The sequence below is a fragment of the Sminthopsis crassicaudata genome, chromosome 1 (genome assembly GCF_048593235.1).
Source record: "Sminthopsis crassicaudata isolate SCR6 chromosome 1, ASM4859323v1, whole genome shotgun sequence".
NCBI lineage: Eukaryota > Metazoa > Chordata > Mammalia > Dasyuromorphia > Dasyuridae > Sminthopsis > Sminthopsis crassicaudata.
Genome location: NC_133617.1, coordinates 527347629 through 527375378, shown reverse-complemented (window position 1 = coordinate 527375378; position 27750 = coordinate 527347629). Strand labels below are relative to the sequence as shown.

General features: G+C 34.2%; 1 protein-coding gene across 6 annotated transcripts in view; it reads right to left on the bottom strand.

The window, feature by feature from the left end:
- The window catches only part of FRMPD1 (FERM and PDZ domain containing 1), a 127578-nt gene that overhangs the window by 11329 nt on the left and 88499 nt on the right, over positions 1-27750 (bottom strand). For 5 of the 6 annotated variants that reach the window (XM_074281790.1, XM_074281791.1, XM_074281793.1 and 2 more), the window contains 7 exons: positions 21957-22064; positions 17743-17838; positions 14299-14424; positions 13394-13513; positions 11983-12119; positions 9429-9555; positions 4242-4337 (listed from right to left, as the gene is read on the bottom strand). In XM_074281790.1, coding sequence (XP_074137891.1) covers positions 4242-4337; positions 9429-9555; positions 11983-12119; positions 13394-13513; positions 14299-14424; positions 17743-17838; positions 21957-22064 — 810 coding nt within the window. Of the gene's footprint in view, positions 1-4241; positions 4338-9428; positions 9556-11982; positions 12120-13393; positions 13514-14298; positions 14425-17742; positions 17839-21956; positions 22065-23859; positions 24018-27750 lie in introns of all 6 variants that reach the window. The other variant, XM_074281792.1, reaches the window with a different exon arrangement.

The window sequence follows — 27750 nt, the reverse complement described above, 5'->3', positions numbered from 1 at the left end:
CCATGATCTAATCAGATGGAGAATTAGGAAGGGCTGGCTATGATATTCTGGATTCAGGTTTGCTTCAGAACATCTTTCTGCTCCACTAAATCACTTCTATACAAGTGATTCCTGAAATGCTTGGTTTATCCATTCAAATGTAATATTAATTGGAGTTATTTATATGAACATCTGCCAATTTATGTCCAATTACTGTGGCAGAGAAAAATGATTATGCATGGCATTAAATGTATTAGATAAACGGTTCTATATTTTATTTGATTATAGCATTAAACTGTTTTCATGTGCTGTTTCCCACAATTTGTAGCTTAACCACTGACAACTTAAAGAACAAAACACAAATCAAACCACATCATGCATTTTGTTTATATCCTTACATCTAAGCAAGCTCTAATGAAATATTTTTCTGTATACTCGTCACCTGGCTTTGACCTTAGATTAAAACACACACATAATAAAATGGTATTTGATAGACTATGTGTAACTTGCCTGGTTATTATTATTATTATTACTATTATTGCTCAGGGAGAGAAGGACAGATGACAATGCAGAGGAGTTATAAAGAACTAGATCTGGTATAGGGAACTCCTGGTGAGAAAACTCTATCAGTACTATCTGCTCAATAATTTCATCATCTTGAAATTGAAACTATATCCACTCATATGAAAGAGTGTTCCAAATCACTACTGATCAGAGAAATGCAAATTAAGACCACTCTGAGATACCAATACACACCTGTCAGATTGTCTAAGATGACAGGAAAAGATAATGATGAATGTTGGAGGGGATGTGGGAAAACTGGGACACTGATACACTGTTGGTGGAGTTGTGAAAGAATCCAGCCATTCTGGAGAGCGATTTGGAACTATGCCCAAAGAGTTATCAAACTGTGCATACCCTTTGACCCAGCATTGCTGCTATTGGGCTTATATCCCAAAGAAATACTAAAGAGTGGAAAGGGACCTGTATGTGCCAAAATGTTTGTGGCAGCTCTTTTTGTTGTGGCTAGAAACTGGAAGTTGAATGGATGTCCATCAATTGGAGAATGGTTGGGTAAATTGTGGTATATGAAGGTTATGGAATATTATTGCTCTGTAAGAAATGACCAGCAGGAGGAATACAGAGAGGCTTGGAGAATCTTACATCAACTGATGCTGAGTGAAATGAGCAGAACCAGAAGATCACTATACACTTCAACAACAATACTGTATGAGGATGTATTCTGATGGAAGTGGATATCTTCAACATAAAGAAGATCCAACTCACTTCCAGTTCATCAATGATGGACAGAAACAACTACACCCAGAGAAGGAACACTGGGAAGTGAATGTAAATTGTTAGCACTACTGTCTATCTACCCAGGTTACTTATACCTTCGGAAGCTAATAATTAATGTGCAACAAGAAAATGGTATTTATACACATATATTGTATCTAGGTTATACTGTAACACATGTAAAATGTATGGGATTACCTGCCATCGGGGGGAGGGAGTGGAGGGAGCGAGGGGATAATTTGGAAAAATGAATTAAAAAAAATATAATTTCATCATCTTAGGGAATTGTCTGGTGATGTTGAGAAGCTAAATAATTTATCCAGGCTCAGATAGCTGGAAAGTTTCAAAGCAGGAGGGGAAACATGTATGAATTTCACAATTCTGGATCTTGACAGAATATCACTAATTAGAAATTATGAAAGCTTAGTGAATTATGGACTTAGAATATAAAATGCAAAGGGGCCTTTTGAGATGATCTGATTCAGTGGGTTTTAGCCTGGGATCTATGAACTTTAATTTTTTAATTTCTTGTGGAGAGAATTGGAATTGAAGGATTTGCTCAAATAATTAGTGTCTGAGGCTAAATTTGAACTCAGGTCCTCCTGACTCAAGGGCTATTTCTCTATTGCACTTACCTTACTGCAAAATTTAGCCAGGTGAATTTAAGAAAACAATAAGTTTTGATAATTTGTTTCAATATAATTAGTTTCCATTGTAATCCTATGTATTAAAAAAAGATTGCTTTTCTAAGGAGTCCCTAGTTTTTACCAATTGCCAAGGGAATCCATTCATTACGCAAAAAGAATCTTTGATCTTTGTCCAATTTCACAGATGAGGAAAGTTTAATCCCTTCAAACATGGAAACACTTGGGTTGAAAAGTAGCCTCTAATTCCTTATTCTCTGTAAGCTTGGATATCCTTATTCTCCAGATACTAAATGGAAGAAAATAAGGTTCCTCATGTGAGCAAAAAGCCCAGAACAATACTGAAAAAACTTTCTCTAAAACCCTAAACCATGTTGAAATTGATGTGTCTTTCAAAGAATGTTATTTCTCCTCTAATAGCTTTTTTAAAAACCCAAGATTCCAAGCAAATAGCAAGTTCTTAAAATATATAATCTCTCAGGTCCCTCTGAACTGATTCTATTTTTACACAGTGTAAAAATAACATACAACATTATCCAAAATGTTTGTATTCAGTGTTCTCACAAACAAATGAAATTAATTCTGTAATTCTGGCCATTTTATCTTTGTTTTTACTTTCAAGAACAGTGCTAAAAAGGAAAAAACAATCATGTTTTGCTGGTACTGCTATGATCATGTAAGCCATTACTGTCTATAATGATGATATAATTGTGCAGTTGATTGCCCAGGAGCAGATGCAGCACTGGGAACAGAAATGATACAAAAGGTTCTCATCATTTTGGTCATCAAACATTCTGTAAATCAAGGAAGAGGTTACACCCGACCTGGAGCTGGAAAGAACACTTTCCCAGGAGTGGCCAAGCTAATCCTCTGACTGTATGGAAGCACAGGCCTCTAGGAACACTATAGAGAGGCAATATGTCTTTATTAAGCACCTATTGTTTTCCAGGCACTGTCCTAAGAGCTTTTTACAAATATTATTTCCTTTCCTTTTCTGGAATGTGGCTTAAGTGTAAATTTGTTCTGCATGATTTCATATTTATTGTGATGGTTTATAGCTTTTGTCTTTTCAATGGTGGAGGGAAGGTATAGAGACAAAGAGAAAATTTGTAGTTGAAAATAAAATTGCATTTTAAAATTTTTTAAAAAGGAATTTCAGAGAGGCTATTTATTAGCTCGGCATAAGGAAAAATTTCTTAACAATCAGAGTGGCCCAAAACGGGAACAGGTGACCTCAGATGATAGTGACTTTCCCAGGTATAGGAGTTTTCAAGTACCAATCAAATATTTAAGTACTTACTGTGTGTCAGGTACTGTGCTAAACCCTCAGGATACCCCCCAAAAGGCAAAACAAAACAAAACAAAAAAGATCCTGCTCTTAAGGTGCTTAAAGTTTTACACACACACACATATATGTGTATTTATATGGCTATGTGTGTATATATATATATATATATATATATGTATATATGAGATAAATATATAAAGGATAATTTGGAGATAATAGAAGGAAGGCATTAGGATTAAGGTTTCAACTTGGGGGGGGTTGATATGTAAAATGATGATACCCAATTAAAAAACTATAAGACTTCATTCTTTTAAAATGTTACTTATTTTATATAAAGTATAACTCATGTCTATAAAAGTTTTCACATTAAAAATAAATAACAAAAAACCCCAGTACTATCTCATCTAATCCTCACAATAATAATATAATAATTTTATTATTGTACAAGTTGTTTCAATCCTGTCTAACTCTTCATGACTCCATTTGGGGATTTTCTTAGCAAAGATACTGGAGTGATTTGCTTTTTCCTACTCTAGTTCATTTTATAGATGAGCAAACTGAGGCAAAAAGGGTGAAGTGACTTGCTCAGCATCACACAGCTAGTAAAGTGTGTGAGGCTGGTTTGGAACTCAGGAAAATGAGTGTAGTACATGGATGGCAAAATGGCAAAATGAATGAGTTCTTTCTCCTTATTCTGCAGCATTTGTAATAGGAAAAGACTATTGCAACATAGTACAAAGGTGAAAATGGAGTTTACATCCTAATTCTGCCATTTATAAACTTCTGTGACATAAAAGCAAGTCATTTAACAGTTCCTTAGCTGCAAAAGGTAAGATTGAACTCAATGAGCTCTGTTTGATTCCCTTTCTGGCTCTAAATTCAGGATCCAATGAACTTTAAAAATATGTCCATTTTAATTAACTTCTCCATTTCTGTTTTCTACTGAATGCTTAATCCCACTGCATTATCTGGCCTAAGATGTTATTATCTACACAAATTCCATGAAATTGCCTAGGCCAAAAATAAATACATACCATTAATGTGGCATTAAAAATTTTTCCGCCATATGTTTTCAGTTCTCCAAGGATTTGAAGATAGTTCAGACGCAGTTGTGCAGCAGATATGAGTTGCTTGAATAATAAAAGAGACAAAGATTGTTTTAAAAAGAACAAATTGCCTTAACCCAAACTAGGTCTGAAAATGCACTGAAAAATTTATAACAGAACTGAATGAATTTGAGAAAAAGCACAAAAATAAAGCTCACTACCGAGGAACTGCAAAAGGAAACTGAAAACTATGATGGATAAGAAGCCTCTAACTAAATATTCTGTGCATAAGCACACTGAAAATGGACAATATGGTGTTTTTTTTTTTTGTTTGTTTTTTTTTAGCCAATCAATAATAACTTATTAAGCACTGTGCTAAGCATTGGGGATAAAAGAAGAAGCAAAAATCCTTATCCTCATGGAGCTTACAATCTAATGGGGAAAATTTGGAAACAAATACATACAAAACAAATTATATATAGAATAAACAGAAGATAATTAACTGATAGTTAAGTGAAGTTGGGGAAGACTTCCTAGAAAAGATGGAATTTTGAATATGTAAAATGTTTAAAAGACAGAGCATTTAAAAATTTTTTTTCCAAAGAAAATTAGTTCTAAACGTAACCAAATATTTCCACATACAAAGCACAACAACAAAAAAGATTGCATATAAAATCATGAATGTCTATTATGGATCGGCTTTAAAAAAAGTATATTATATGAGTAGATGTCCATCAGTTGGGAAATGGCAAAGTTGTGGTATATGAAGATAATGGAATATTATTGTTCTATAAAAAATGATGAACAAGGGGTAGCTAGGTGGCGCAGTGGATAGAGCACTGGTCCTGAAGTCAGGAGGACCTGAGTTCAAATCTAGTCTCAGACATTTAACACGTCCTAGCTGTGTGACCCTGGGCAAGTCACTTAACCCCAATTATCTCAGCAAAAAAAAAAAAAAAAAAAGAAAAAGAAAAAAAAGAAAAGAAAAAAAAATGAACGTGCTGATTTTAGAAAGGCCTGGAAAGATTTACATGAATTGATGCTGAGTGAAACAACCAGAACCAGGAATACATTGTAGACAATAATAGCAAGAATGTCCAATGATCAGCTATTAAAGCTTGATTCTTCTCAGAACTTCATTGAGAAGATCTATCCCGAAATAATCCCAAAAGCCTTTGGACAGAAAATGCCATCTACATTTGGAAAAGAACTATGGAGATTGAATGTAAATCAATACATGCTATATTCACTCCTTTTTTTGTATTTTTTTCTCTTCCATGGTTTTTCCCTTTTGCTCTGATTTTTCTTTCCCAGCATGACTCATAAATCAATATGTATTAAAAATAAATAAATTTTTAAAAAAGAAAAAAGCATATTATAAATTCAACTTGTTACTTATAAAGCTGTTCTGTATATAAGAGAAGTATATTTAGGTGTATGCAATTATGTGTATTATTCAGTCATTGTAGTTGTTGACTATTTTGGAATGTTCTTGGAAAAGACAATGCAGTGAGTGGTTTGGTGCAGTTCATTTTACAGACGAGGAAACAGAGGCAAACAGACTGCATGACTTGCCTAGAGTCCCATAGTTAAGTGCCCGAGGCCACATGTAAGCTCAGAAAGATGAGTGTTCTTGATTGTAGACCCAGCACTCTACCCTGTGTACCTCCTAGCTGCAATATACCTACCCCTTTCCTGCCCCTAGTTCTGCAGCATACACACAAAAAAGGACAGACTCAGCCCAGAAATGTATCTCCCATCCTGCTATGCCGTTAGTTTTCCTACACCCCCTTATAATTTTAGTTTTGTACAGAGCAGAGGTTGCAGGCTCAAGCTGACCCCAATGCAGCCACAATATTCCCCAGACCAGCCTGAATAAGATTTTTAAAAATAATACATTATTACATGAATACATTACATATAATACATGAAAATAGGAAATACGTGACAAAATAAATAAAACACTACTCAACATGAATAATGCTAATTTATGATTTTCTAAGTCCATATTCTGCCAGTCAATTAGTAGTTTGCATTCGAGTTTGATGCCATTGACCCAGGGCTCTATAAGGTTACAGGACTGTAGTGGTTTTGTCTTTAGAGCTCAGATGGTTAACAGAAACAATCTATTGATTCAGGAGCACATCTACCTGAATAATCACAGAATATCACAGAATCACAGAGGATCACAGGATTTTGTCCCCATCTCCTGCTTTCTTCTGATTCAGGTTACTGATGTGGCTTACTCTGGTTTCAACTTCTGAATAGTCTCTCCCTAACCCTACTTCAGAACAAAGTCCTGTGATTTCTTCTCTTCAAAGAGGGCTATATTTGCTCAGGATTTGCAGCTAGGGACGGACCTGAACAGAAAGAGGAGCTTTATTGAGCTTAAGTTTGGTCTCAAGCATTCACATGACTTAACTCTGTTTGCCTCCGTTTCCTCCTCTGTTAAAATGATGTGGAGAAGGAAACCACTCCAGTATATTTGCCAAGAAGACCCAAAAGGGACCTTAAAGAGTTTGACAACCAAAAATGACCTTGCTCAGGGGCTGCTTTCAATGATCAGGGCAGGCATTTTACCTAAATTTACTATCTAATTCTTTATCTATAGTCACATTAAAGCAGTCTTGCCCAGGAAGTGACATCTGGTACAGACCTTTTCCTCAAGAAATCACAGACCTCCAGGTGTGGTAGAATTGTGACTTTTCTAGCCCACATGCACATCACTGCTAGGTTTCTGCAAGGTTGTATCTGTGGTCAAGATTTGTGAACAGACTGCATTTTGTTCTTGCTTTTCCTTTTAAAAATGTTTCATATTTCAGTGTTAATGGCTTCACTGTGACTGATTTGTGCAAGTAGAACACATGCTTTAGAGTTTGCACACACACAAAGGTTTCCCCTAGAATATTGACAGTGGGTTTTTAGCACATCAACTGTGGCTAGCCTCAGCTCTGGGAAATCCAAATCTTTTTTGACTTCAGATTTCTACAATTTTATGAATTTTCCTATCTTCCTATACATTATAGTTAATTTTTTGTTTTTGTCATTTGTAATTTTTTTTTTGGAATATACAAACTAGGATTTACCAATTCTTGGGACTTATTTGCCCATAACCTGGGCCCTTGCTAAGGGCAGGAAATATCAAGCCAGGTATCCCACTAGACACTGATATAAAGGAGTAGAACTTCTCTGAAAGAACTCAAAAGCCATTATACTTAAGGAGGACCACTGAAAAGAGGAAAAAATATATTCTGAGATTCTCCTTTTATCAATATGCATTAAAAATGGGAGGAGAAAATTTGAACTACTGAAAGGAAGAAAAACCTTATTTTGAAACTCTTCTTTTGTAAATATGCATCTGAAATGGGAGGAGAAATTATAACATTAAACTAGAGAAGACATTCTAGAGAGTATGCACCATGGACCACCATAGGGGTATATTTCAGCCACCATACCTTCTTTCAATTATATGGCCTCTGAGTGAAAATAAAGCACATGTGCAAAAAATGTTTGTAGCAGCTTTTTTTGTGGTAGCCAAGAATTGGAAAAGGAGTAGATGCCCATCAATTGGGAAAATGGCTGAACAAACTGTGGTACAAGAAGATAATGGCATATTATTGTTCTATAAAAAAAGATGGAACAAGTTGATTATAGAAAGGCCTGGAAAGATTTACTGAACTGGTGCTGAGTGAAACAAGGAGAACCAGAAATACTTTGTACAAATAACAGCAAGAATGTGCAATGATCAACTATGAAAGGCTTGGTTCTCCTCAGCAGTTCAGAGATCCAAACAGAAAATGCCATCTGCAACCAGAAAAAGAACTAAGGAGACTGAATGTAAATCAAGACATGCTATGTTCACTTCATTGTGTGTGTGTGTGTGTGTTTTACCTCTCCCATGGTTTTTCCCTTTTGCTCTGATTTTTCTCTCCCAACATGATTCATAAAGCAATGTGTATTAAAAGTAAACTTATTATAATAAAAAGAAAAAAAATTATACAGCCTCTGAAAAAGCACTAGCGAGATTAGAATAGATAGAAATAAGTAGAAAGGGAAAATTCCTTGGCTAGGGCAATAGTTTTCTTTCCACTATGCTTCCTGCTTTTATCTATCTCAGATTTGACATTTCCCAGAACACAGGCATGTGATTAAGTTAGTTTGCTAATATTTTAATAGAATGGAATAGCATTTTAGCAACCCCAAGAAATTTCAGACTCGTGTGGCCTCTAACAGGAACAGTAATCCCAGGGGCCATTTGTCTCAGCTTATACAATATAAACACAACCCCAAGGACTCTGAGGATTTTGCCATTCTGAGAACTAGAAAGGCCTAGAGGATTTAACATATTCCCATTTCAATACTTGGACATGCCCAAAGGCTTTATTTCACACAGGGGACATTCAAAGATTCTCAGAAGGACACATCAGATAATGTCTGAACTAGTAGTCTAAACAGAGGCAATGTGTCTAAAAGCTAAAAGATGATTATGAGTCTCATCATAATCATATAACAACAATAACAGAACTTAAATAACACTTTTAAGGTTTGCAAAGTTCTTTATATATTTTCTTATTTGACACCCCCCACCAAAAAAAAAACCCTGTAAAGTAGATTTTTTTGTTTTTAAAATAGTATTTTATTTTCTCAAATACATATAAAGATAGTTTTCAACATTTATTTTTGTAAAACTTTGTGTTCTAAAATTTCCCCCTCCTTCCTTCCCTTACTTCCTCCCTTCCCAAGACTGGGAGCAATCTGATATAAGTTAAATATGTGCAATTCTTTTAAACATATTTCCGTATTTGTCATATTGTGCCAAAAGGGGAAAAAAGTCCATGTATCTCCTCCTTATTCAGATGAGCAAACTGAGGCTGAAAAGTTGACATTCCCAAGTCACATAGCTAAGAAGTGTGTCTGAAGCAGGATTTGAATTCAGATCCTTCTGACTACAACTCTATCACTCTAGGTACTGTGTGCTATCTGCACCTCATCATGTTCAGTCAGCTTGTATCTGCGATAGTATTTAACCTGAAGCGTTTTCAATCCCAAGTTCATTGTATGTGCTATAACAAATCTTTTAGAGTTTTGACTGAAATCTGAGAAAAATTTAATTTAAAAAAATCCTATCACGTTTACATAGGTCTCAACGATAGACACATCAACAACAAACTGTACCTTTTGTCTCGGCTCCAGTAAGCTCTGATTCCTCTTCATATGAAAGCTAATGGCTTTTTTTATATCTTTGCCTCGCATGTTCCGGAGCAAAGTTGGAGATATAAAATTCTCTATTCCCCAGTCTTTCCTGTCAAGAGACAAAGATGATGATTTTAAAGTGCACTTTACTCTGATGAAGAGTGTAATTATATTTTATCCTCTACATATTGTTCCCACAAGCCTATAATTACGAGGCCATTTTGCCAGTGGAGAGCCCATTTATACCAACCTCCACAGCAATTATCAACAACTCTTCAGGAATTAAGCAGCCAGTGCCATTTTTTGTTGGATAGTCCATTTACTCTGTTATTTGATACGTCCAGCAGTTAGAGATAATACAAACCTAACAAGGACAGAATGGGTGAGTGTCCACGGCACTCAGCTGAAAATTAGAAAATCACTCTTAACTACACTACCAAGGATCTGAGGATCAGCCTCCAGGCCTGGGAGGGGACAGCCGCCTGTCTCACTGGGTGTTAATGAGGCCCTAGGCACGGGCCCAGTCATCTGGGGACCACTCACTGATTCTCCTGCCTCCCAAGTGGTACATGCACCTCCATAAGGATGAGCCAAAAGGGAATAGGGTTGGAAATAAGGGTAGAAGTGAAGCTATAAAGCACATGTGTTGTACTTTCTGGGTGTTTTCCCAAGTGTCTCATGCAACACTCAATTGCAACAACGAGGTAACATTTATTAAATGCCTACTGTTTGCCTTATAGGGTGGTTTGGTGACACAGTGGATAGTGGATTCCAGGCCTGGAATCAGGCTCATCTTCCTGAGTTCAAATCTGGCTTCAGACACTTATTAGTTGTATGACCCTGAACAAGTCACCTCACCCTGTTTTATATGTTTCCTCTTCTGTAAAATGAGCTGGAGAAGGAAATGGTAAATCACTTCAATATCTCTGCCAAGAAAATCCCCAAATGGGGTCATGAACAGTCAGACATGACTGAAATGACTGAGCAACAATAACATGTTCTGGGCACAGTGCTGTGTGCTCTTGAGGCAGATCCTGCTTTCGATGAGCTCACAGTGGAATGAGGAAGATCTCTATTTTCCAAAATCATATCTTCAAAGGGGCAGCACAAATATTTCCATTAATAACCCCTAAACAAAAATCTTTTCTTCTTATGAACTCTTTCTGGTGTTCTTGGACATATGACTCAAAAACTGGAGCATATCAATGTACTTTTTTGCTCCATGCATGGAAGGATCTTCCCCATCACGTTCCAGGGCTTCCTTGAAGACTCAATTTAAATCCCACCTTCCTCAGATGTCCCTTCCCTGTTGGCTGTTTGTTTATTTATTTATTATGAGATTACTTCCCATTTATATATATATGCCATATATATGTACATATTGTATGTATACAGTTATTTATGCGTTTTCTCTTCTCTAAGAAGGAACTAGGCTTCTGCCTTTCTTTGTATCCCCAGTGCTTAGTTTAGGAGAAGCCTTAGCATAGACCAAGTGTTTAATAAATGCTTGTTTAGTAATTGGCTGATGTTTCTATCTTCCCTATTAGAATTCACTGTTTGCATGAGAAAGATATCTTACAAAAAGATCTTGGCCAGCTTGAACATTAAGCCCAAACAAATATAATAGAGCTAACTGTGAAGTCTTATGATACCTACTGTACAAGAACAGATGGGGAAGCATAGTTTGAAAAGATCTGGGGATCTTAGTGGACTTAAGGTTTAATTTGAAAAAGTTCTGAAAAAGTTCCTGTGATCTTGGTAATTCAATGGATATCTAATGAAAATCTTGCATGTTGGAATGGCTCAGAAGCATCAGGAAGCACTTGTGCATATTCTCTCTTTTCTTCATTAGTTAAAGAAATTAATCAATTTCTCAATTTAAGACTAATGAGTTCAAAGATTAAGGATAAAATTACCTTCTTGTGGGATAACTTGAAAGAATTATTGCTAAAGAATCATCATTAGGAGGTTATCTTCTTCTATAGTACATGATAGTGCCATGACTAAAGCTTGTTAGAGGGTCAAATGACAAGGAGATTATGGAATCTTTGTCCTTCAAAACAAGGAGATTTCCAGTTGTCTTATATATCTATCTCTGCCCTCTGGATCCAGATGGCTCTGGAGGGGAAAGTGGCATGTGACCTTGCCTAGCCCATCTTCACTTCACTTGCATCACCTCTCTGATGTCATGGTCCTCTTAGGACAAACAATAACCATCAATGAGTCCATGAACTTGGATGGGGAAAAAAAAATTACATCTCTATTTTCACTAACCTCTAACTGAAATTTTAAAAAAATATTTAGATTCAATTTTTTAAAAAAATATTATTCTAAGATAGAATCCATAGGCTTCACTACACTACCAAAGGGATTCATGACCCCCCAAAAGGTTAAAAACCCCTGCTTTAATTAAATTAAATGATCAAATAGTGTACATTACTAACTGCTTTTGTTGTTTTACAAGGTCTTAATTGATCTAATTGATCAGATTATCTTTGGTCTCTAAGAGAAGAGACTATCTGGGTGTCCCACTTACTCTATATATTTCAAAGAGATCTTCTGTGGCTGGGCACAAGCATAAATCCGTTCTTGAATGTGTAATGCTGCTAGCCGTAAGGCAGAACTGCATTTCATTTCAACCGCAAACCTTTCCTGAAGCACATCGCTGCAGCTCTGAACCAATGAGAAAACAGAATAGTGGTCCATTAGATAGAGTTTTCATATTCATAGGTTTGAAAGGATACAAAATTAGTGATGCAAAATGAAATTAAAAGTTGGATAAGGGTTTTTAAGATTTGGAGGCAGCATAATCCTAGAATCTCTTGAGTACCTCATTTTGTTTAGCTGTGGTTTCTTAACTATCTCCCTCAACAATATCAAACAGATTAACTGAATTGGACCCATAGAAATGGGTTAGGATGGAAGGAGTTCTGTTCCACTAACTAGCTGCAGGAACTCTGGTAAGCTTCTATGAACCTCAGTCTTTACCAGTAAAACTGAAGGAATAGAGAATATATATATACATATATATATATTTTTTTTAGATGGGAAATTTAAAAGATATTTTAAATCAAAGAATTTATAAAAATTATTACAGGCTAGATTACTGTCCTAAGTCATAGACCTTCTATCAAAGACACTTTGTTAGTACCATAAGGAAATGTACATCAAAAGAGACATTCAAGGAAGAATAGAGAAGAGGGATACAGCACAATCACCAGAGAATGTTGACCATTCTAAAGCATCCCAATTGCACCAGATATGCTTGTTTTCTACCGATGTGTATTATCCTACTGATGGTATAACTGGTAAGAGAATCCACTGTATTTGTAAATATGGAGAACTTTCTTATCACTTTGACTTTAGCTGCTATATGCCTTGGGCTAATTTGTCCTTATAGCACCTAGATGGAAGAGTTCAAATTTAACCCCAGACTTTTACTAGCTCTGGGCAAGTCACTTAACCCTGTTTGCCTCAGTTTCCTTATTTATAAAATGTGCTAAAGAAGGAAATGGCAAACCGCTCTAGTATCTCTGCTAAGAAAACCCAAAATGGCAGCATGAATACTCAAACATGACTAAAACAACTGTACAATATCAACAATTTGTTCTTGGTTTCCAGATGAAAGAAAAACAAATCACGAACTATGATTTTGATGTTGACCCAAAGAGCACTTGGAACTAAAGTTTTTCTCAAGTCCCAAGTGTGAGAGGGCATCCTTGGTGTTATACTGAAAAGAGAAATCTAAGGGACAATCAAGCTATTTTCCTTTGCAAGAAAAGTTCTTTTTTGCGTCTTTTTTTTGGAGGGCACAACAATCTGTTAATTGTTGCTTTTCACTATTAAATCTTAGCTGTTTTTTTCCTATTGAAAAATATCCTAAAAAAAAATTTCAATCTTTTGAAAAGGAAATCAATCTGTCACTACATGTAACAATACATACTCACCTGCAAATAGAGATATTCAAAGGCAACTGGATCTTCTTTCAGGAGATCCAGTGGATCCTTTGGGACAAAACACAGTCTAAAAAGGCATCTGTAATCATGTGAATCTTTTCTTTGTACCACCTACAATGTTTAAATTAAACATAATTAGTCATTTTAACTTCAACCCTGATCATAAAAACATTTTAAAACAGTTTTTGTAGATACTAGTTAACAAATGTACAATTATGGTGGTCATCTATCTTTAATTTCAATTTTTTGTACCAATTGTGACAGGAATAAAAAAAATAAAAACCTTTGTTTTTGGTAAACAGAGTAATAAGAGGTGTATTGTCTTTGAAAATAATTACTATAAGAAATAGAATAGTGAAATAAATGTAGACGGTAAAGGAGAAAAGGAAGGAAAAGTATTAAGAAAAAAATTCACAAGGAGATCAGAGGAGAAACAAAACAGGGAAAAGAAAAGTTTTAAATCAACAAGTACATGTAAAAATAATCCATTAATGCAGGGGTGCTCTTGATTTTTGAATGTCACTGACTTCTTTGGCAGTCAAATGAAGCCTATAGACCTCTTCTCAAAATAATGTTTTTAAGCATAAAATAAAATACATAGGAATATATTAAAGACAAAAAGAACCGAAATAGTAATAAAAATATTGTATATACATACAATAGGTGATTATATTTTCATATAAAATATTCTTCCCTCTTTATTTTTGTATATTCAAATGTTTGTGTTTTCTGGACTGTCTTTTAAGTTTAGAATTTTTTAAAAAGGCAAGTAGAGAAAATACAAATCCATTATTAACTAAAAACAGTTCTCTCATATCACACTCATTATTAAGAGAAAGAAATGTACCAGGCACGACAAGAGCTTAATTCAGCAAAGCATTAGGCCACTGACTTACCTGCTCAATGAATTCATCTTCATGAAGAAGGTGCAACTTGGAGATATTATACTGTTCTTCTAGAGCAAGAGCAAAGTGGTCAATGCTACGGATGGACAGTTTCTCCTTCACAGTGAGGATGATGTCCTGGTAAGCAAGAAGAATAACCAAACATATTTCAATGATAACATTTCTGAAAGCATCCTTGCCAGGGAACACCAAGTGTTTCTTTGCTAGAAATAAAGATTGGCTTTTGGCTGTATGTTTAGGTAAGGTGACAAAGATAACAATATGTTCTCTTGATCTGTCTTTGGGGAACAGGTAATCAAACTGGGGTACATGTTCCTCCAAGAGTTATACGAGAGGCTTATCAAGGGTGTATGGGGAATAATTAATAAATAATTGCATTGTCCTGTTGCATATTCCAATAGTAGTATTAGTGGGAAAATTTATATACTAAATAAAGTTTAACTTTATATATCTGGCAAAAATCTAAGATTTATTTCTTTTCATAGTGAAGAGAATATATAGGGAGGCTTATTGAAAAGCAAGGAGTACAGGGATAGAAAAAAGATTGGAATGTGATGGAATATAACTGTTCTGTACTCTATTCCAAAGAACTTACAGCTATAAGAAATAATGAGCGGGTGAATTTTAGAAAAACTTGGAAAGACTACCTGAAATAATGAAGAGTGAAATGAACAGAACCAAAAAAATGCAGTAATAGCAATATTGTTTGGAAACAATTGTGAACAATTAAATAATTCTGAGTGTTATAAATATTCAAATAAACTACAAAAGGATCTATGAAGGAAGATGGTATCCACCTTCGGAGAAAGAGCTGATAAATAGAAGCATACAAAGTATGGCTTTACATATACATAAATATACATATCTCCCTATATAGATATAGATCCATGTCAAATGGTGGCCTTCTCTAGTTTGGGAAGGTTAGAGAGAAAAGGAGGCAATTTGGAGCTTAAAATATAACCAAAAAACATTTAGTTAAATTTAAAAAGAAAAAGGTTGGGAGCTCCTTATGTAGGTGAAGGGAATCTCTTGATCTAGGAACTTGAATTACCAGTGGGATTTTTAGTCTATGGTTTAAAGCAACAGCAATGATTTTATTCTAAATTTATTGACCATTAGTAAAAACATTTATTAAAATATACAAGAACCCATAAAAATACAATTTTTTTTTTAAAAAGTGATGATACATGAAATGGGGAAACTTTATCATCATTATTATTTATGGTCTATTATTTATTTTTATTTATTATTAATGATTCATTTATTCATTATTTATGACCAAGTTAGGAATGTGTATTTTAATTTCATTAAGTTTTTTTGGGGAGCAGAGAGGTTGGATTTGTTATTTTATCATTGTGGCAAGTCTCTTCCACTAATATGTAATGAGAAATTGAGAGATGAAGTGATTTGCCCCCTAACACAGTCTTGAGTTGGAGGTAGGCCATAGGTTCAAGTATTCTTGACTCTAAGGCTACTTCCTTTTTCGCCTAAACCACATCATGTTCTTCTCTTTATTTTAAACAAGATGATGACAAAATCATCTCTTTGACAACAAAAACCATCTCTTTGTTTTTATTCACTCTCTGTATTCTCTAATGCATTTCTATTGTTTTCATATTAGTCACAGTGAATATTATGTATACAGACATATACATGTGAATATGTATTTCTTATTCTGTTTTATTTACTCCCAGAAGTCTCTTCTCATTCTTCACCTAATAGATGTCTTTCATATCCCTCCTTTTCTGACTCACTGAACAACACATGTGGTCACCAATAATGACTAACTACCAAACTGTTCTTTAAGGCCTCCTAGATTGCATAAAAGTTGGATGCAAAATCTTTTGTCTTGAGGCATTTACCCAATAATTTTCCCTCCATAAGTTTGAAGAGCTGATAGGCTTCCCATCCCCTTTCCTCTGCTTTCTTTTCATTTCAATTACTCATGGAATGACACTAAATAATATGTATTACTTCTTGTCTTGCAGCTGAAACCCAAGGACCACTTGTCCTTCCCACTAGCTCTGAAACTGAATCTTGTTATAATAATAATAATAGCTAATCAGCTCTTTGAGGTTTGCAAAGTACTTTTATACGCATTTTTGCATATTATTACTTTATTTGATTCTCAAAACAATTGATGATATTATCATCCTCATTCTACAGATGAAGAAGCTGAGGTTAGGTTAGGTTAATGTCCCAGCTCACCCAACTTGTGCGGCAGGCATTGAATTATGGTATTCCTGGATAATTCTCATGTCAGTGAAGGAGCATTTATCAAGTGCTCCTCATGTACCAGGCATTGTTCTAATCTCTAGGGATACAAAGCCAGACAGTCCTTGTTTTCAAGAAGCTTTTTGCCTAATGGGGAAACAATATGAAAACCACTCTAAACAAAGAAGATAAATTGAAAGTAATAGAAGGATCATCCAATTGACTAATTAATTAAAGGGGCAGAAAAGGCTTCTTGTAGAAGATGAGATTTTAGCTATAAACTCATTGAGAAAAAGGATTGTCTTGCTTTTTTACTTATAGTCCCAGAATTCAGCATGATTTGCCCATGGTAAGCACTTAAAATATGGTTATTCTCTTCTTCATTTAATCCATTTTGGCTAAAAATGTTATGGACAATATCCCTATTTGCAGAGGGGTAGTATAGTCTACTGCATTAGAGTAACAATTTGACTCTAATACAGCATTTGATCAAAGGCAAATGATCACTTATATTCCAAGCTTCATGAAACTCTGAGATCATAAATTATCAGAGTTGTAAGCTGCTTCAGTGATGGGAATCTTCACATCGACAATATCCTTGGGACTCCTTTCCTTCTCTAGTAAGAGATGTGCTATAGTGGATAGACTGCTGAGCTGCAGTACCTAAATGCTAACTATTATTATAGGAGGAGAATATAAATATATCCGGGTTCAGCTTCAGGGCAGATGGACCTCAAGCAAATTCTACTTTTGACACCTGAAAGCAAGTTATTTAATTATTATTATTATTTTTTTTTTTTTTTTGGTAAATACAATAAATATTATTTTCCCCTAATTGACAGAAAAAGAAACTAAGTCTTGGGGAGGATAATTGACATTCTTAAAGTCAAACAATAAATATCAGAGGTTGCATTTAAACCCAGGTCCTTGAAGTTCAATGCTCTATTCAATGAGCAAGGAGCTTCAACATTTATTCCTCTGATATAACTATACTATAAAGTTAATCCTCAACTTGCACAGTGGAACCATACTGTATTTTAGAACTGATGTCAATATAAGGGGATTTATCTTGGAATCCATGTAGGGTTTTGTTTTCTTTTACCACCTTCACTAGCTTCGCCACCACTGTCCAAAGGTAGGGTCCAAGTGTCACAGAATGAGCTATTTCTCTTGCTTACAGGTTCACTGAAGAAAAGAAAGATCATAATAAACTCACAATACCTTCACAGTTGTGTTTTTCTCAAATTTGAAGGCCTTGGTCTGTCCATTTTCCAAGTACACCTTGAGAACATTGGGCATACATAGCAGAGCATTCCCCTGAAAAACAAAATTGTTAGTTAGAAACCAATGGCCAGAAAAAAGAGTTTCTGTTCCTTAATATTATGAAATGTTCAATCAGGTGGATATATAAAAAAATTACTCTAGTTTTTTAAAGCTTATTTGCAACACTCTGCCTATGTGCCATACACTATGATAAAGGACATAAAGGAAAGATAGGGTTGTTTTTTTTTTTTTTTTAACATCTAAGGAACTCTTAAAGTGGAACAGAATCAAATAAAAATGAATCATTTTATTTCATTGCAACATTATTTTCTGCATTATTTATTAATCATTTCATGCTGTATTTTACTTCATTTTGGTTTTCCTTGATTTATGTGAGTACTTTGAAAAGACAATCTTTGGCTTCCTCAAGGGTTGTTACTTTTAAAAATTGTCTTATTTGTATTTAGACATGAAAAAACATTAACATTGGACATTTCCATTTACAAACAACATGACACTACAAATATACCTTATGTATACAGCTATTGAAATATATATACATATATGCACATATATATGTGTGAGTTTGTGTAAGTGTATGTGTGTGATTTAACAGTTTTCCCAAAATTGGTCTGTTTCTGTGTGTTCTCTTCTGAACCTTCTTTGGTTTTCCATGTATTAAAAAAAACCCACCACTTCATTGATGCCTTTTTCTCTCTTTTTAAAAATAATCATTACCACCCAAAACTCCCCTTTCCAAACTGTTCCACCACCTTCTCACCCCTGCTCAGCCCTTCCTTGTAACACATAAGTAGTCAAACAAAATATATCCTATGTTGAAAACATGTCTCATTCAATACCTCTAGCCCATCATCTCTGTCAATAGATGAGAAGTATAAATGAATGTTCTGTGTTTTCCTCCTTTGAGAAATTTCTTTGTGGCTCATTCATTTTTCACTCTATTATTGGGTTTTACTTTCTTTTTTTGGAATAAATTTTTATTGGAATAAATTGGAATAAAATTTTACCACACCAACTTCCCTTATAGTTCCCTTCTAGAGAGACATCCTATTTAAGAGGAAAAAGAGAAAAAAAATCAGCAAAATTGATTAGTACATCAAAAAATCTGAAAATATAGGCAGTGTACCATAACTATGGACATCCTACCGTGGCAAGGAAAGGAGAGGTTGGGGGGAAGGCATTTTTTCCTATTTATTGGAAATATTCCTATATTAATGGAGCCATATTTGTTTTTTGTAATTTTGCAACATTTACTTTTTGTGTGTCTGTGGGGAAGTTCTTTCCATTTACACTGCAATATATCGGTTTCTTGGTTTGGCTTACCTCATTTTGCATCAAATTATCTTCTATGCATCATATCTGTTATTTCTTACAGCTCAGTAATATTCCATTATAGTTATTTACCACAATTTGTTTAACATTTCCCAACTGAGAGTATTTTATTTTCAATTCCTTGATAGCACAAAAAGTGCTGCTATAAATACTTCAGTCTATATGGGGACTTATATCAATGATCTCCTTGGGATATAAACCTAGTAGTGGAATCTCTTGTTTATAAAGTACATACATTTCTCACTTTATTGTACAAACTGGTTTTTAAAATGGCTGTACTGATTCACAACTCTATCCACAATGTACTAGTATTTGCTTCCTAATCCATTCTGCTACATTCCTCTTTTACAGATTAATTCATAACATTCATAATCATCATTATGATTGTTAATTGTGTAATTTCTTTCATTTTGTTCTAATATATTTTATTTCTTTCCCTCTTGCCCCTTCTTGGCAAAGGATGGTTATTAAAACTCCTGTGGTGATCTTTGTAGACAGCAGGATTCTGTACAAATACTTGTCTCTTTTTCCACATAATAATGTAAACTTTTCATTATTATTTTGCTTCCTCTAAATGCTCATATATAATTTTATTACCTTTCCAGGTTTCTCTTGCTTTTTGTATTTGCTTAGCTAAAATTCCTGCTCACATATCTTTTTTTTTTTATTAAGAATATGTGAAATTTTGCTTTCTTAAAATTCCATTTTGGACCTTTTAAGACGATACTCAGTTTTGCATGATAAGTAATATTCTTAGTTGTAAGCCTTCTTCCTTTAACTTTTAGACTACTATATTCTGAGACTTTTCCTCCTTAAACACAGTTACTGCATAGTCTTGTTATTACTCTGTTTGCTTCTTTGGTACTTGAAGACTTTCTGGCTTCTTTCAGTGTATTTTTAATGCACCTGTCAAACCACATTTTTTTTTTTTTTACATAAAAACTGGATTTTGACTGTGACATTAATAGATTTTGTCAATGTTTTATCCTATCACAGTCAAAGAAATATGAACTTATTTATTTTAAATTGATTAAAAAGATTGGGACAAAGGGAGCATACATTTTGTAATTTTGTATTTAATATATATCTGTGAAAAGTTGGGGAGTAACTTTACAATGCTAATGAGAAAATACTTTTTGGTTGCTGATTTTAATGTCAAAAAGTTTTGGTATTCTTTTGTGAGACTTCCAATGCTTATGGCTATTTTAATTCTGAGTGGGAACTCATCAATGACTGGTAATTAGGTTGTGTGAACACATAACTTTCAATTCCCTTCATGATTTATTATCATGAAAATTATCCTGGAGCTTCATTAAATAATAGTGGAGGAATAGGTTGCTCCTGGTATAACCTGCATAAATGTTGTTATAATCTAGATTATTCTCCCTCTAGGCAATAAATGGAGAACTCAGAAAGGTATCATAACAGATATAATCTTCGCTAATAATAAAATTCCATAATGGCTTATGACAGAAAACTATTCTCTGCCTAAACAATCAAATTCTTTTCAATCTTTTACAAAGTACTTGTTAAAAAGGAGGACTTTGAGAATGGAGTATATTGTGTATGAGGATATGTAATTTGGAAAGGAGAGGACTGATTGGTAAAGATAATAAGAAAAGAAAGAAAAGCACATCCCAAGGAAGCACTAAAAATATAAAAATATAAAGAGGAAAAGGAGATTCAGAAGGAAAAATGCACAAGTACACTAGTTTCAGAAAAAAAATGTATATACTTAAAAAAGTTTTACATAAAAAATGTTCATGGTATCATATAGTGTTCTTTTTCACTTCTTTGTAAATAGTAACATCATGTTTGTTGATGTTTTTCAAGTTTATAATACAAATAAGAGGAAACATTTTAAACTAAAATTAGTTTTACAAAATGGTCTTCAAACCTCTATGAACTGGTACATAGTACCACAAGTTATGCAACATTTTTAGAGAAAAATAACTTTGAAAGCCTTTAGAGCTTTGAAATCTAATGATCAATCATGAATTCAGAGGACTAGAGATGAATCATGGTACCTTTTGACAGAGGTTAAAAGAGAAAATTTAATTCAATTCGTTCAATTCAATATATATTTAAGTGCTTATCATATCCTAAGCATTGTATTTTAAATGTAAATTTAAAATAAGTATTTTTGGACATGGCTATGTAGGAATTTGTTTCGCTAAATCATGTATTTTTGTATACTTGACACTTTTGGTTTCATGTTAAAAATTGTTCATGAGGGGGAGTGTAAGGGAGAGATAATTAAACTAATAAAAAAAAAACCCAAAATGGTGTTTTCCTAATCTCTTTAAAAGTATCTCTGTTTCCAGTTTCTTTTGACTTCCTTCATAACCAACTTTGCTGAATGTAAATTCTTTTTTCAGCAGGTCAGTATTTTCATAAGCCCTTCTCACACTTCAGATTTCATCACTTAAGAATCTTTCCTTAATTAAGCAATAAATGAATGAGGAAAAGTAGTCAGAAAGTTACTTGAGAACAAGTACAGATTCTAACTGCAAAGCTTTAGTATTAAAAACTACAAATTACTAATTTGAAATTGGATTATTAACCCATGGTTTATTGAACCAAAATTGGCAATACTTTGTCATAGAATACGCTTAGATCTCCCAAAGTTATGTTAAATAAAGCACATTATAAAATTGTCAGCACAAGCTTTACTATAATCCTACATTCTCTCAAAATGCTAATGGGGCTTATGGACATCCATGTTAATATGTGAGAGCATTGAATAAAGTAATGATAATGGCTGAAATCTCTAAGATGAAATCTAGACTGATTTATTACAATTTCAATGAACTACAGACCTGAGAATGGCCATTCACTAGTACTTCTTCAGCAAAGTGCACTTTAACAGGATTGGTCTTTAATCTGGCTCTCTTCTCTTCAGTTAGAAAGGAAGACTTAGGGACACCCTGTAGAACAACATATTAAGAATTACAAAACTGAACTCTGAAATGATGATTTTAATGATTGACATAATTATTTTTCATACTTATTAATTTTTTTCTTCATAAACCCTGAGAATTTAAATAATACCCACTGAAGAAGATATATCTAATTCAGATATAGTTCTAAAAATATTGGACTCCCTCTATATTGCAGAAATACAAGGGCTCAAATACTATCATGCCCTCATCTTTTTGTTTCAGGGAATGTTTCCTCAAGGATTTGAGGGTGGTAAACATCCAGTAAAAAGTATTGCGCCTAGTCAGCTTCAAATTCCAAGCCCAGTTTTGTACACGTCTTGGGACAGTCAGTTTTTAGTTCCACTTGGAAGGAAGGAAAGAAGGAGAGAAGCAATGAAGAAAGAAAGGAGAGAGGGAAGGAAGGAAAAGAAATGAGGAAGGGAGGGAAGGAGGGAGAAGAAAGAGAGGGAAGGGAAGATGTTTACTAGCTCTGTGATCCTGGGCAAATCACTTAACTTTTGCCTGCCTCAGTTTACTCATCTGCAAAATGGGGATAATAATAGCACTACATTCCAGGATTGTTTTGAGGATCAAACGAGACAATATTGGTAAAGTATTTTTAAACCTTAAAGGTAAATGTTAGTTTATTGCCAGTTTCTTCCTAGTAATAATTTCCCAGATGTGTAACCATCTACTTCTAGATTTTCTGAATTCACTCCCCTATCCTTGGGAGAAAAGTGGTTAGGTCACTTCCCTTTTATAGAATCACTCTTGGATTTGTTGTTGTTAACTGACTCCTCATGACCTCCTTTTGGCATTTTCTTGGCAAGAGTACTGGAGTAATTTGTCATTTTCTCCTCCAGCTCATTTTACAGATGAGAAAACTGAGGCAAATGGGGTTAAGTGTCTTGTCTAGGAACACACACAGCTAGTAAGTATCTCAAGCCAGATTTGAATTCAGGAGAGATGGCTCTAGCTGCCAGGAACTAAGGAACTTACATACTTTCATTAGAAGCTTCTCTCCAGTGGAAAGACCCAAAGTTAGCTCTAGGCATGGGGTGCAAATGGTAGCCAAATGTAGGGTGAATAATAATAAAGGGTTTGCTGACACGAGAGCCAACTAATTGAATGGATGAGAGAAGAAAGATAATGATAACAATAATATCAAGTTATAATTGTTGGTATTTATAAAGTGCTTTAAGTTTATAAAATATGGACACAATCTCATTTGAGCCTCCCAATAAGCAGATAAAGTGGATATTATAGCTCCTTTTTAAAGAAGCAAAACTATTGTTGAGAGAGATTGTCAATTGTTCACATACAATCAGGTGATAATATAGAGTAATATAGAGTATTAGGCCTACAGTCAGGAATCCTGATTTTTTCCAAAATTCAAATCTGGCCTCAGACACTTACTAGTTGTTCGATACTGGGCAAGTCCCTACCCCAATTTGCATCAGTTTCTTCATCTGTAAAATGAGATGGAGAAAAAAAACCACTTCAGTATCTTTCCCCAGAAAACCCTGAAGAGAGTCACAAAGAGTTAGATATGATTGAAATGACTGAACAATAAATTGTTCACATATCTTATAGCTCTGTATTTTAGTTAGATATATCAATAGCACAAATATAAGTTGGAGGAAGGAAGATTTCATGTGGAAAATATCTGGGGGGTTTTATTGACCACAAATTTAATAGTTTAATGATGTGGTAAAACTAAAAAAACAAAAAAAAAATCTAATGCAACTTTGGATGACATTAATAGAATACGAATGTTCACATCACAGGATAATAGGCCCACCGTAGTCTTCAGTGGTGAGAATACTGCATTCATTTCCGGGCACCTCAATTAATGATGGATAATGACAAATGGTAGGCATTCACAGGGCAATCAGGAGAACTGAAGGTCAGGAAACCATGTTCTATAAGAAACTGTTGAAGGAGCTAGTGTTGTTTAGCCTTTAGAAGATAAATTAAAATGGAAAGGCATGTAAGCCATATGGGATTTGAAATCAGAGTACCTGGCTTCAATTTCCACTCTTTCAAATACTACCTGTCAGCATACCCATGTCAAGACCACCCCTCTTTTTACTATTAGGAGACATCTTGTTTTCCAGAACTAAGGCCCAGAAAGCAAGCTGTGACCTGAGTATGGTACAACAGAAATCCTTTGCATTCATTTAAGACATAGCAATTTAAAATTGGTGGATTCCAGGACGCAAAAAAACACTTGTATCCATGTTCTTGTCATACAGCCGTGCTAGGAATCATTGCTGCCTTTATCCCTCCTTGTCAGGGATACAGCTTACTGCACAGCCATTGCAAGATTTTATAGATATAAATAAATATAAAATACATTTTTAAAAAATTTAATTATTTAATTATTATTTAATATCAATTATCATAAAATTATTTATTTAATTATTAATAATTTAATATTATTTAAGTAAATTATTAATTTAATAATTAATAATATTTAATTAAATATTGAATATAAATTTAAAGAAAAAAAAATATATATAATGTATATTAAGATTTGGTCTCACTAAAGCAGGTTTCCACATGTCCCAGTGCATGTGTCTAGTTTTCCTTCCTACAATGGAATAAAGAAAGCTTTTTTTTTTTTTAATGACCATATTGGCCCTATTTTTAAATTTTGTTTTCATTTTATTTCTTAAGAGTTAACTGTAGTTAGGATGACCTGTGTGTGAGGTCTTTGGTATTTTCAGAGTTAATAGCAGTTGCATAACTTCTGTGACATTTTGGCTAGTTGTTTTCAGATTTAACATATCCATATGACTCCAAGCAAGTTATTTAAACACTCTATTTTCTCATTTGTAAAAACAAAATTGTGAAAAAAAACCACACAACTGTGACACTCATCCCATATATTTATGAGATTCAAACAATAAGATCCTATCATCAAATAGGTCATGTCACTACTGAGATAATACATGTAAAGAACTTTACAAACCTTAAAACACTATATAAATAAATGCTAGATATTAGTATCACTACTGGTAATAATACTAATGATGATGATAATATATCTAAAATATTTTTATAAAGCACTTTTATCCAAATTTTTTCTCCATATTTTATCCACTTGGATAAAATGTTTTTTATCCAAGGCTAGAGCATTTTGTATACTGAATTCAATTAATTGGTGGAATTAGAAATTACTTCTAATGGTGAAGAGATCTGATGCTAAGCACTTGTGTGAGGGGAAGAATGAAAAGGAAAGTTTTGCAGAAAGGCATACATAGTTCAAGATATTTTTTCCAGGAAAGAGGAAAAGGCTTCAGAGGCTACAGACATAGGGAAGAATCTGGTCCGTATTTCTAGTTTGCCTTCCTGGTGACTTCCTGACCACAGAGGGGTAAAAATAAGAATCGTACACGGTATTAACATTAAGTTAGGCACAGTGGATAGAGCACCAGCCCTGAATTCAGGAGGACCCGAGTTCAAATCTGGTCTCAGACACTTAACACTTCCTAGCTGTGTGACCCTGGGCAAGTCACTTAACCCCGGCCTCAGGGGGGAAAAAAAAAGCCATTAAGTTAGTCGCTGGTATAAAAACTATGTGAATGGAGTCAAGTCTAGACTAACAACAATTCATTGACATTTTGACCAGTGCCATTTTGGATGCCACTTTCTATTGATATGTAGCAATAAGAGCCATTAAGCATATGCTAGTGATAGCACATAGTGCTAGAGATAAGATTACCCAGGATGTGGCAGCTTCTACAATTAAGGATAGGAGAGCCTGGAATACCACATTTCAGCCAGCAAAAGACCTGGGGTGACAACAAAAAATTAAATACCCATCGAGATTCAGCATCATCTTTCAGGGGAAGTAATGGAGCTTCAATGAAGTAAGAGATTTTCAATCATTTCCATTGGGAAAAAAAACAAAACCCCAGAACTAAATAGAAAATTTGATCTACAAATACAGGACACAAGAAAAAACATAGCAAGTTTGTAAACAGGGGGGAAATATATATTATTTAAAGGTTAAATTGTTTACACAATATTTGTAACTCTTGAGAACTGTATCTGTTCCCGGGGCAGACAGAGAAAGGCATCACATGGATTGAAGATGTGGTTCTGAATGGACTCTGATATGATGACATTAGAGAAAAAGACATTAAGGGATGGGAAAAGTCTGTACTGAAAAAAAGAGGAAAGGGAAGGTGGTATGGGACAATTAGCTCACGTGAAGAGGGGCAAAAGACCTATTACAATTGAAATAAAAAAAAGAGAGGGGGATCAACATATCTGAAACTTGATCTAATCAGTTTTGGTTCTAAGAGGGAATAATTTATTCAGTTGGTATAGAAATCTACTATAAAGAAGTAGAAGACTTAAGAAAACGTAGGTAGGATAAAAGGGAGGGCAGAAACACCAGAGAAAACTTAAGAGAAAGGAGGAAGGGATGATAAAAGATAAGATAATGGGTGGAAGGAATTAAAAAAAAATTTAAAAAAACACCATAAGGGCAACTGGATGGTGCAATGAATAGAGTGTTGGCCCTGAAGTTAGGAGGACTTGAATTCAAATCCATCTTTAGATACTTAATATTTCCTAGCTGTGTCATACAGCTAAGGCAAGTCGCTTAACCCCAATTGCCTCAGAAAAAAAAAAAAAAAAGAAAACAAAAACACTATTAAGAGAAGGGGTGGGGGGTGATATGAAATAAGGCAGTGGTGGTGGATAAAAATAACATGACTAAGGACAAGATGAAAAGAGAACAAAAGTATATGCAGGGGAGAAAATAGGATGAAAGGAAATAAAGAGTTGATAATCATAACTGTGAATGTGAATGGATGAACTCTCCCATAAAATGGAAATGAATAACAAAGTGAATTAAAAACAAAATCCTACAATGTTGTTTACAAGAAATAAATTTGCCACAGAGAAACACATACAGAGTAAAGGTAAAAGGCTAGAAAAGAAATTATTATGCTTCAGCTGAAGTAAAAAAGCAAAGGTAGCAAAGCAAAATTAAAAATAGATCTTATCAAGAGATAAGGAAGCAAAGTACATCTTGATAAAGGGTACCACAAACAATGAAGTAGTACCAATACTAAATGTGTATGCACCAAATGGTAGAGCAGTCAAATTCCTAAAGAATATTTTAAGCCAGTCACACAAAGAAATAGATAGCAAGACTATATTTATTGGGGAGACATCTCAACCTTCTCCTCTCAGCATCAGACAAATCTAACTAAAAAATAAACACCAAAAATTTAGGGAGGTTAATAGAATCCTAGAAAATCTAGGTATGATAAATCTCTGGAGAAAAGTGAATAGGGATAGAAAGGAATACGCCTTTTTCTTGGCAGTACATGTCACCTTCACAAAAATTAACCATGAATACATAAAAACCTCATAATCAAATTCAGAAAGGCAGAAATAGTAAATGCTTCCTTTTTAGACCACAATGCAATAAAAATTATATTCAATAAAAGGGCAGGGAAAGAGAATAAAAAGCAATTGGAAACTAAATAATCTAATTCTAAAAAAATGAGTGGATCAAACAACAAATGACAGAAACAATCCATAATTTCATCCAAAAGAATGACAATTATGAGACATACCAAAATTTAGGGGATGCAGCCAAAGTAGTTCTTAGGGGAAATTTTATATCTGCAAAGAGTACATGAATCAGCTAGAGATAACTACCTCTGTC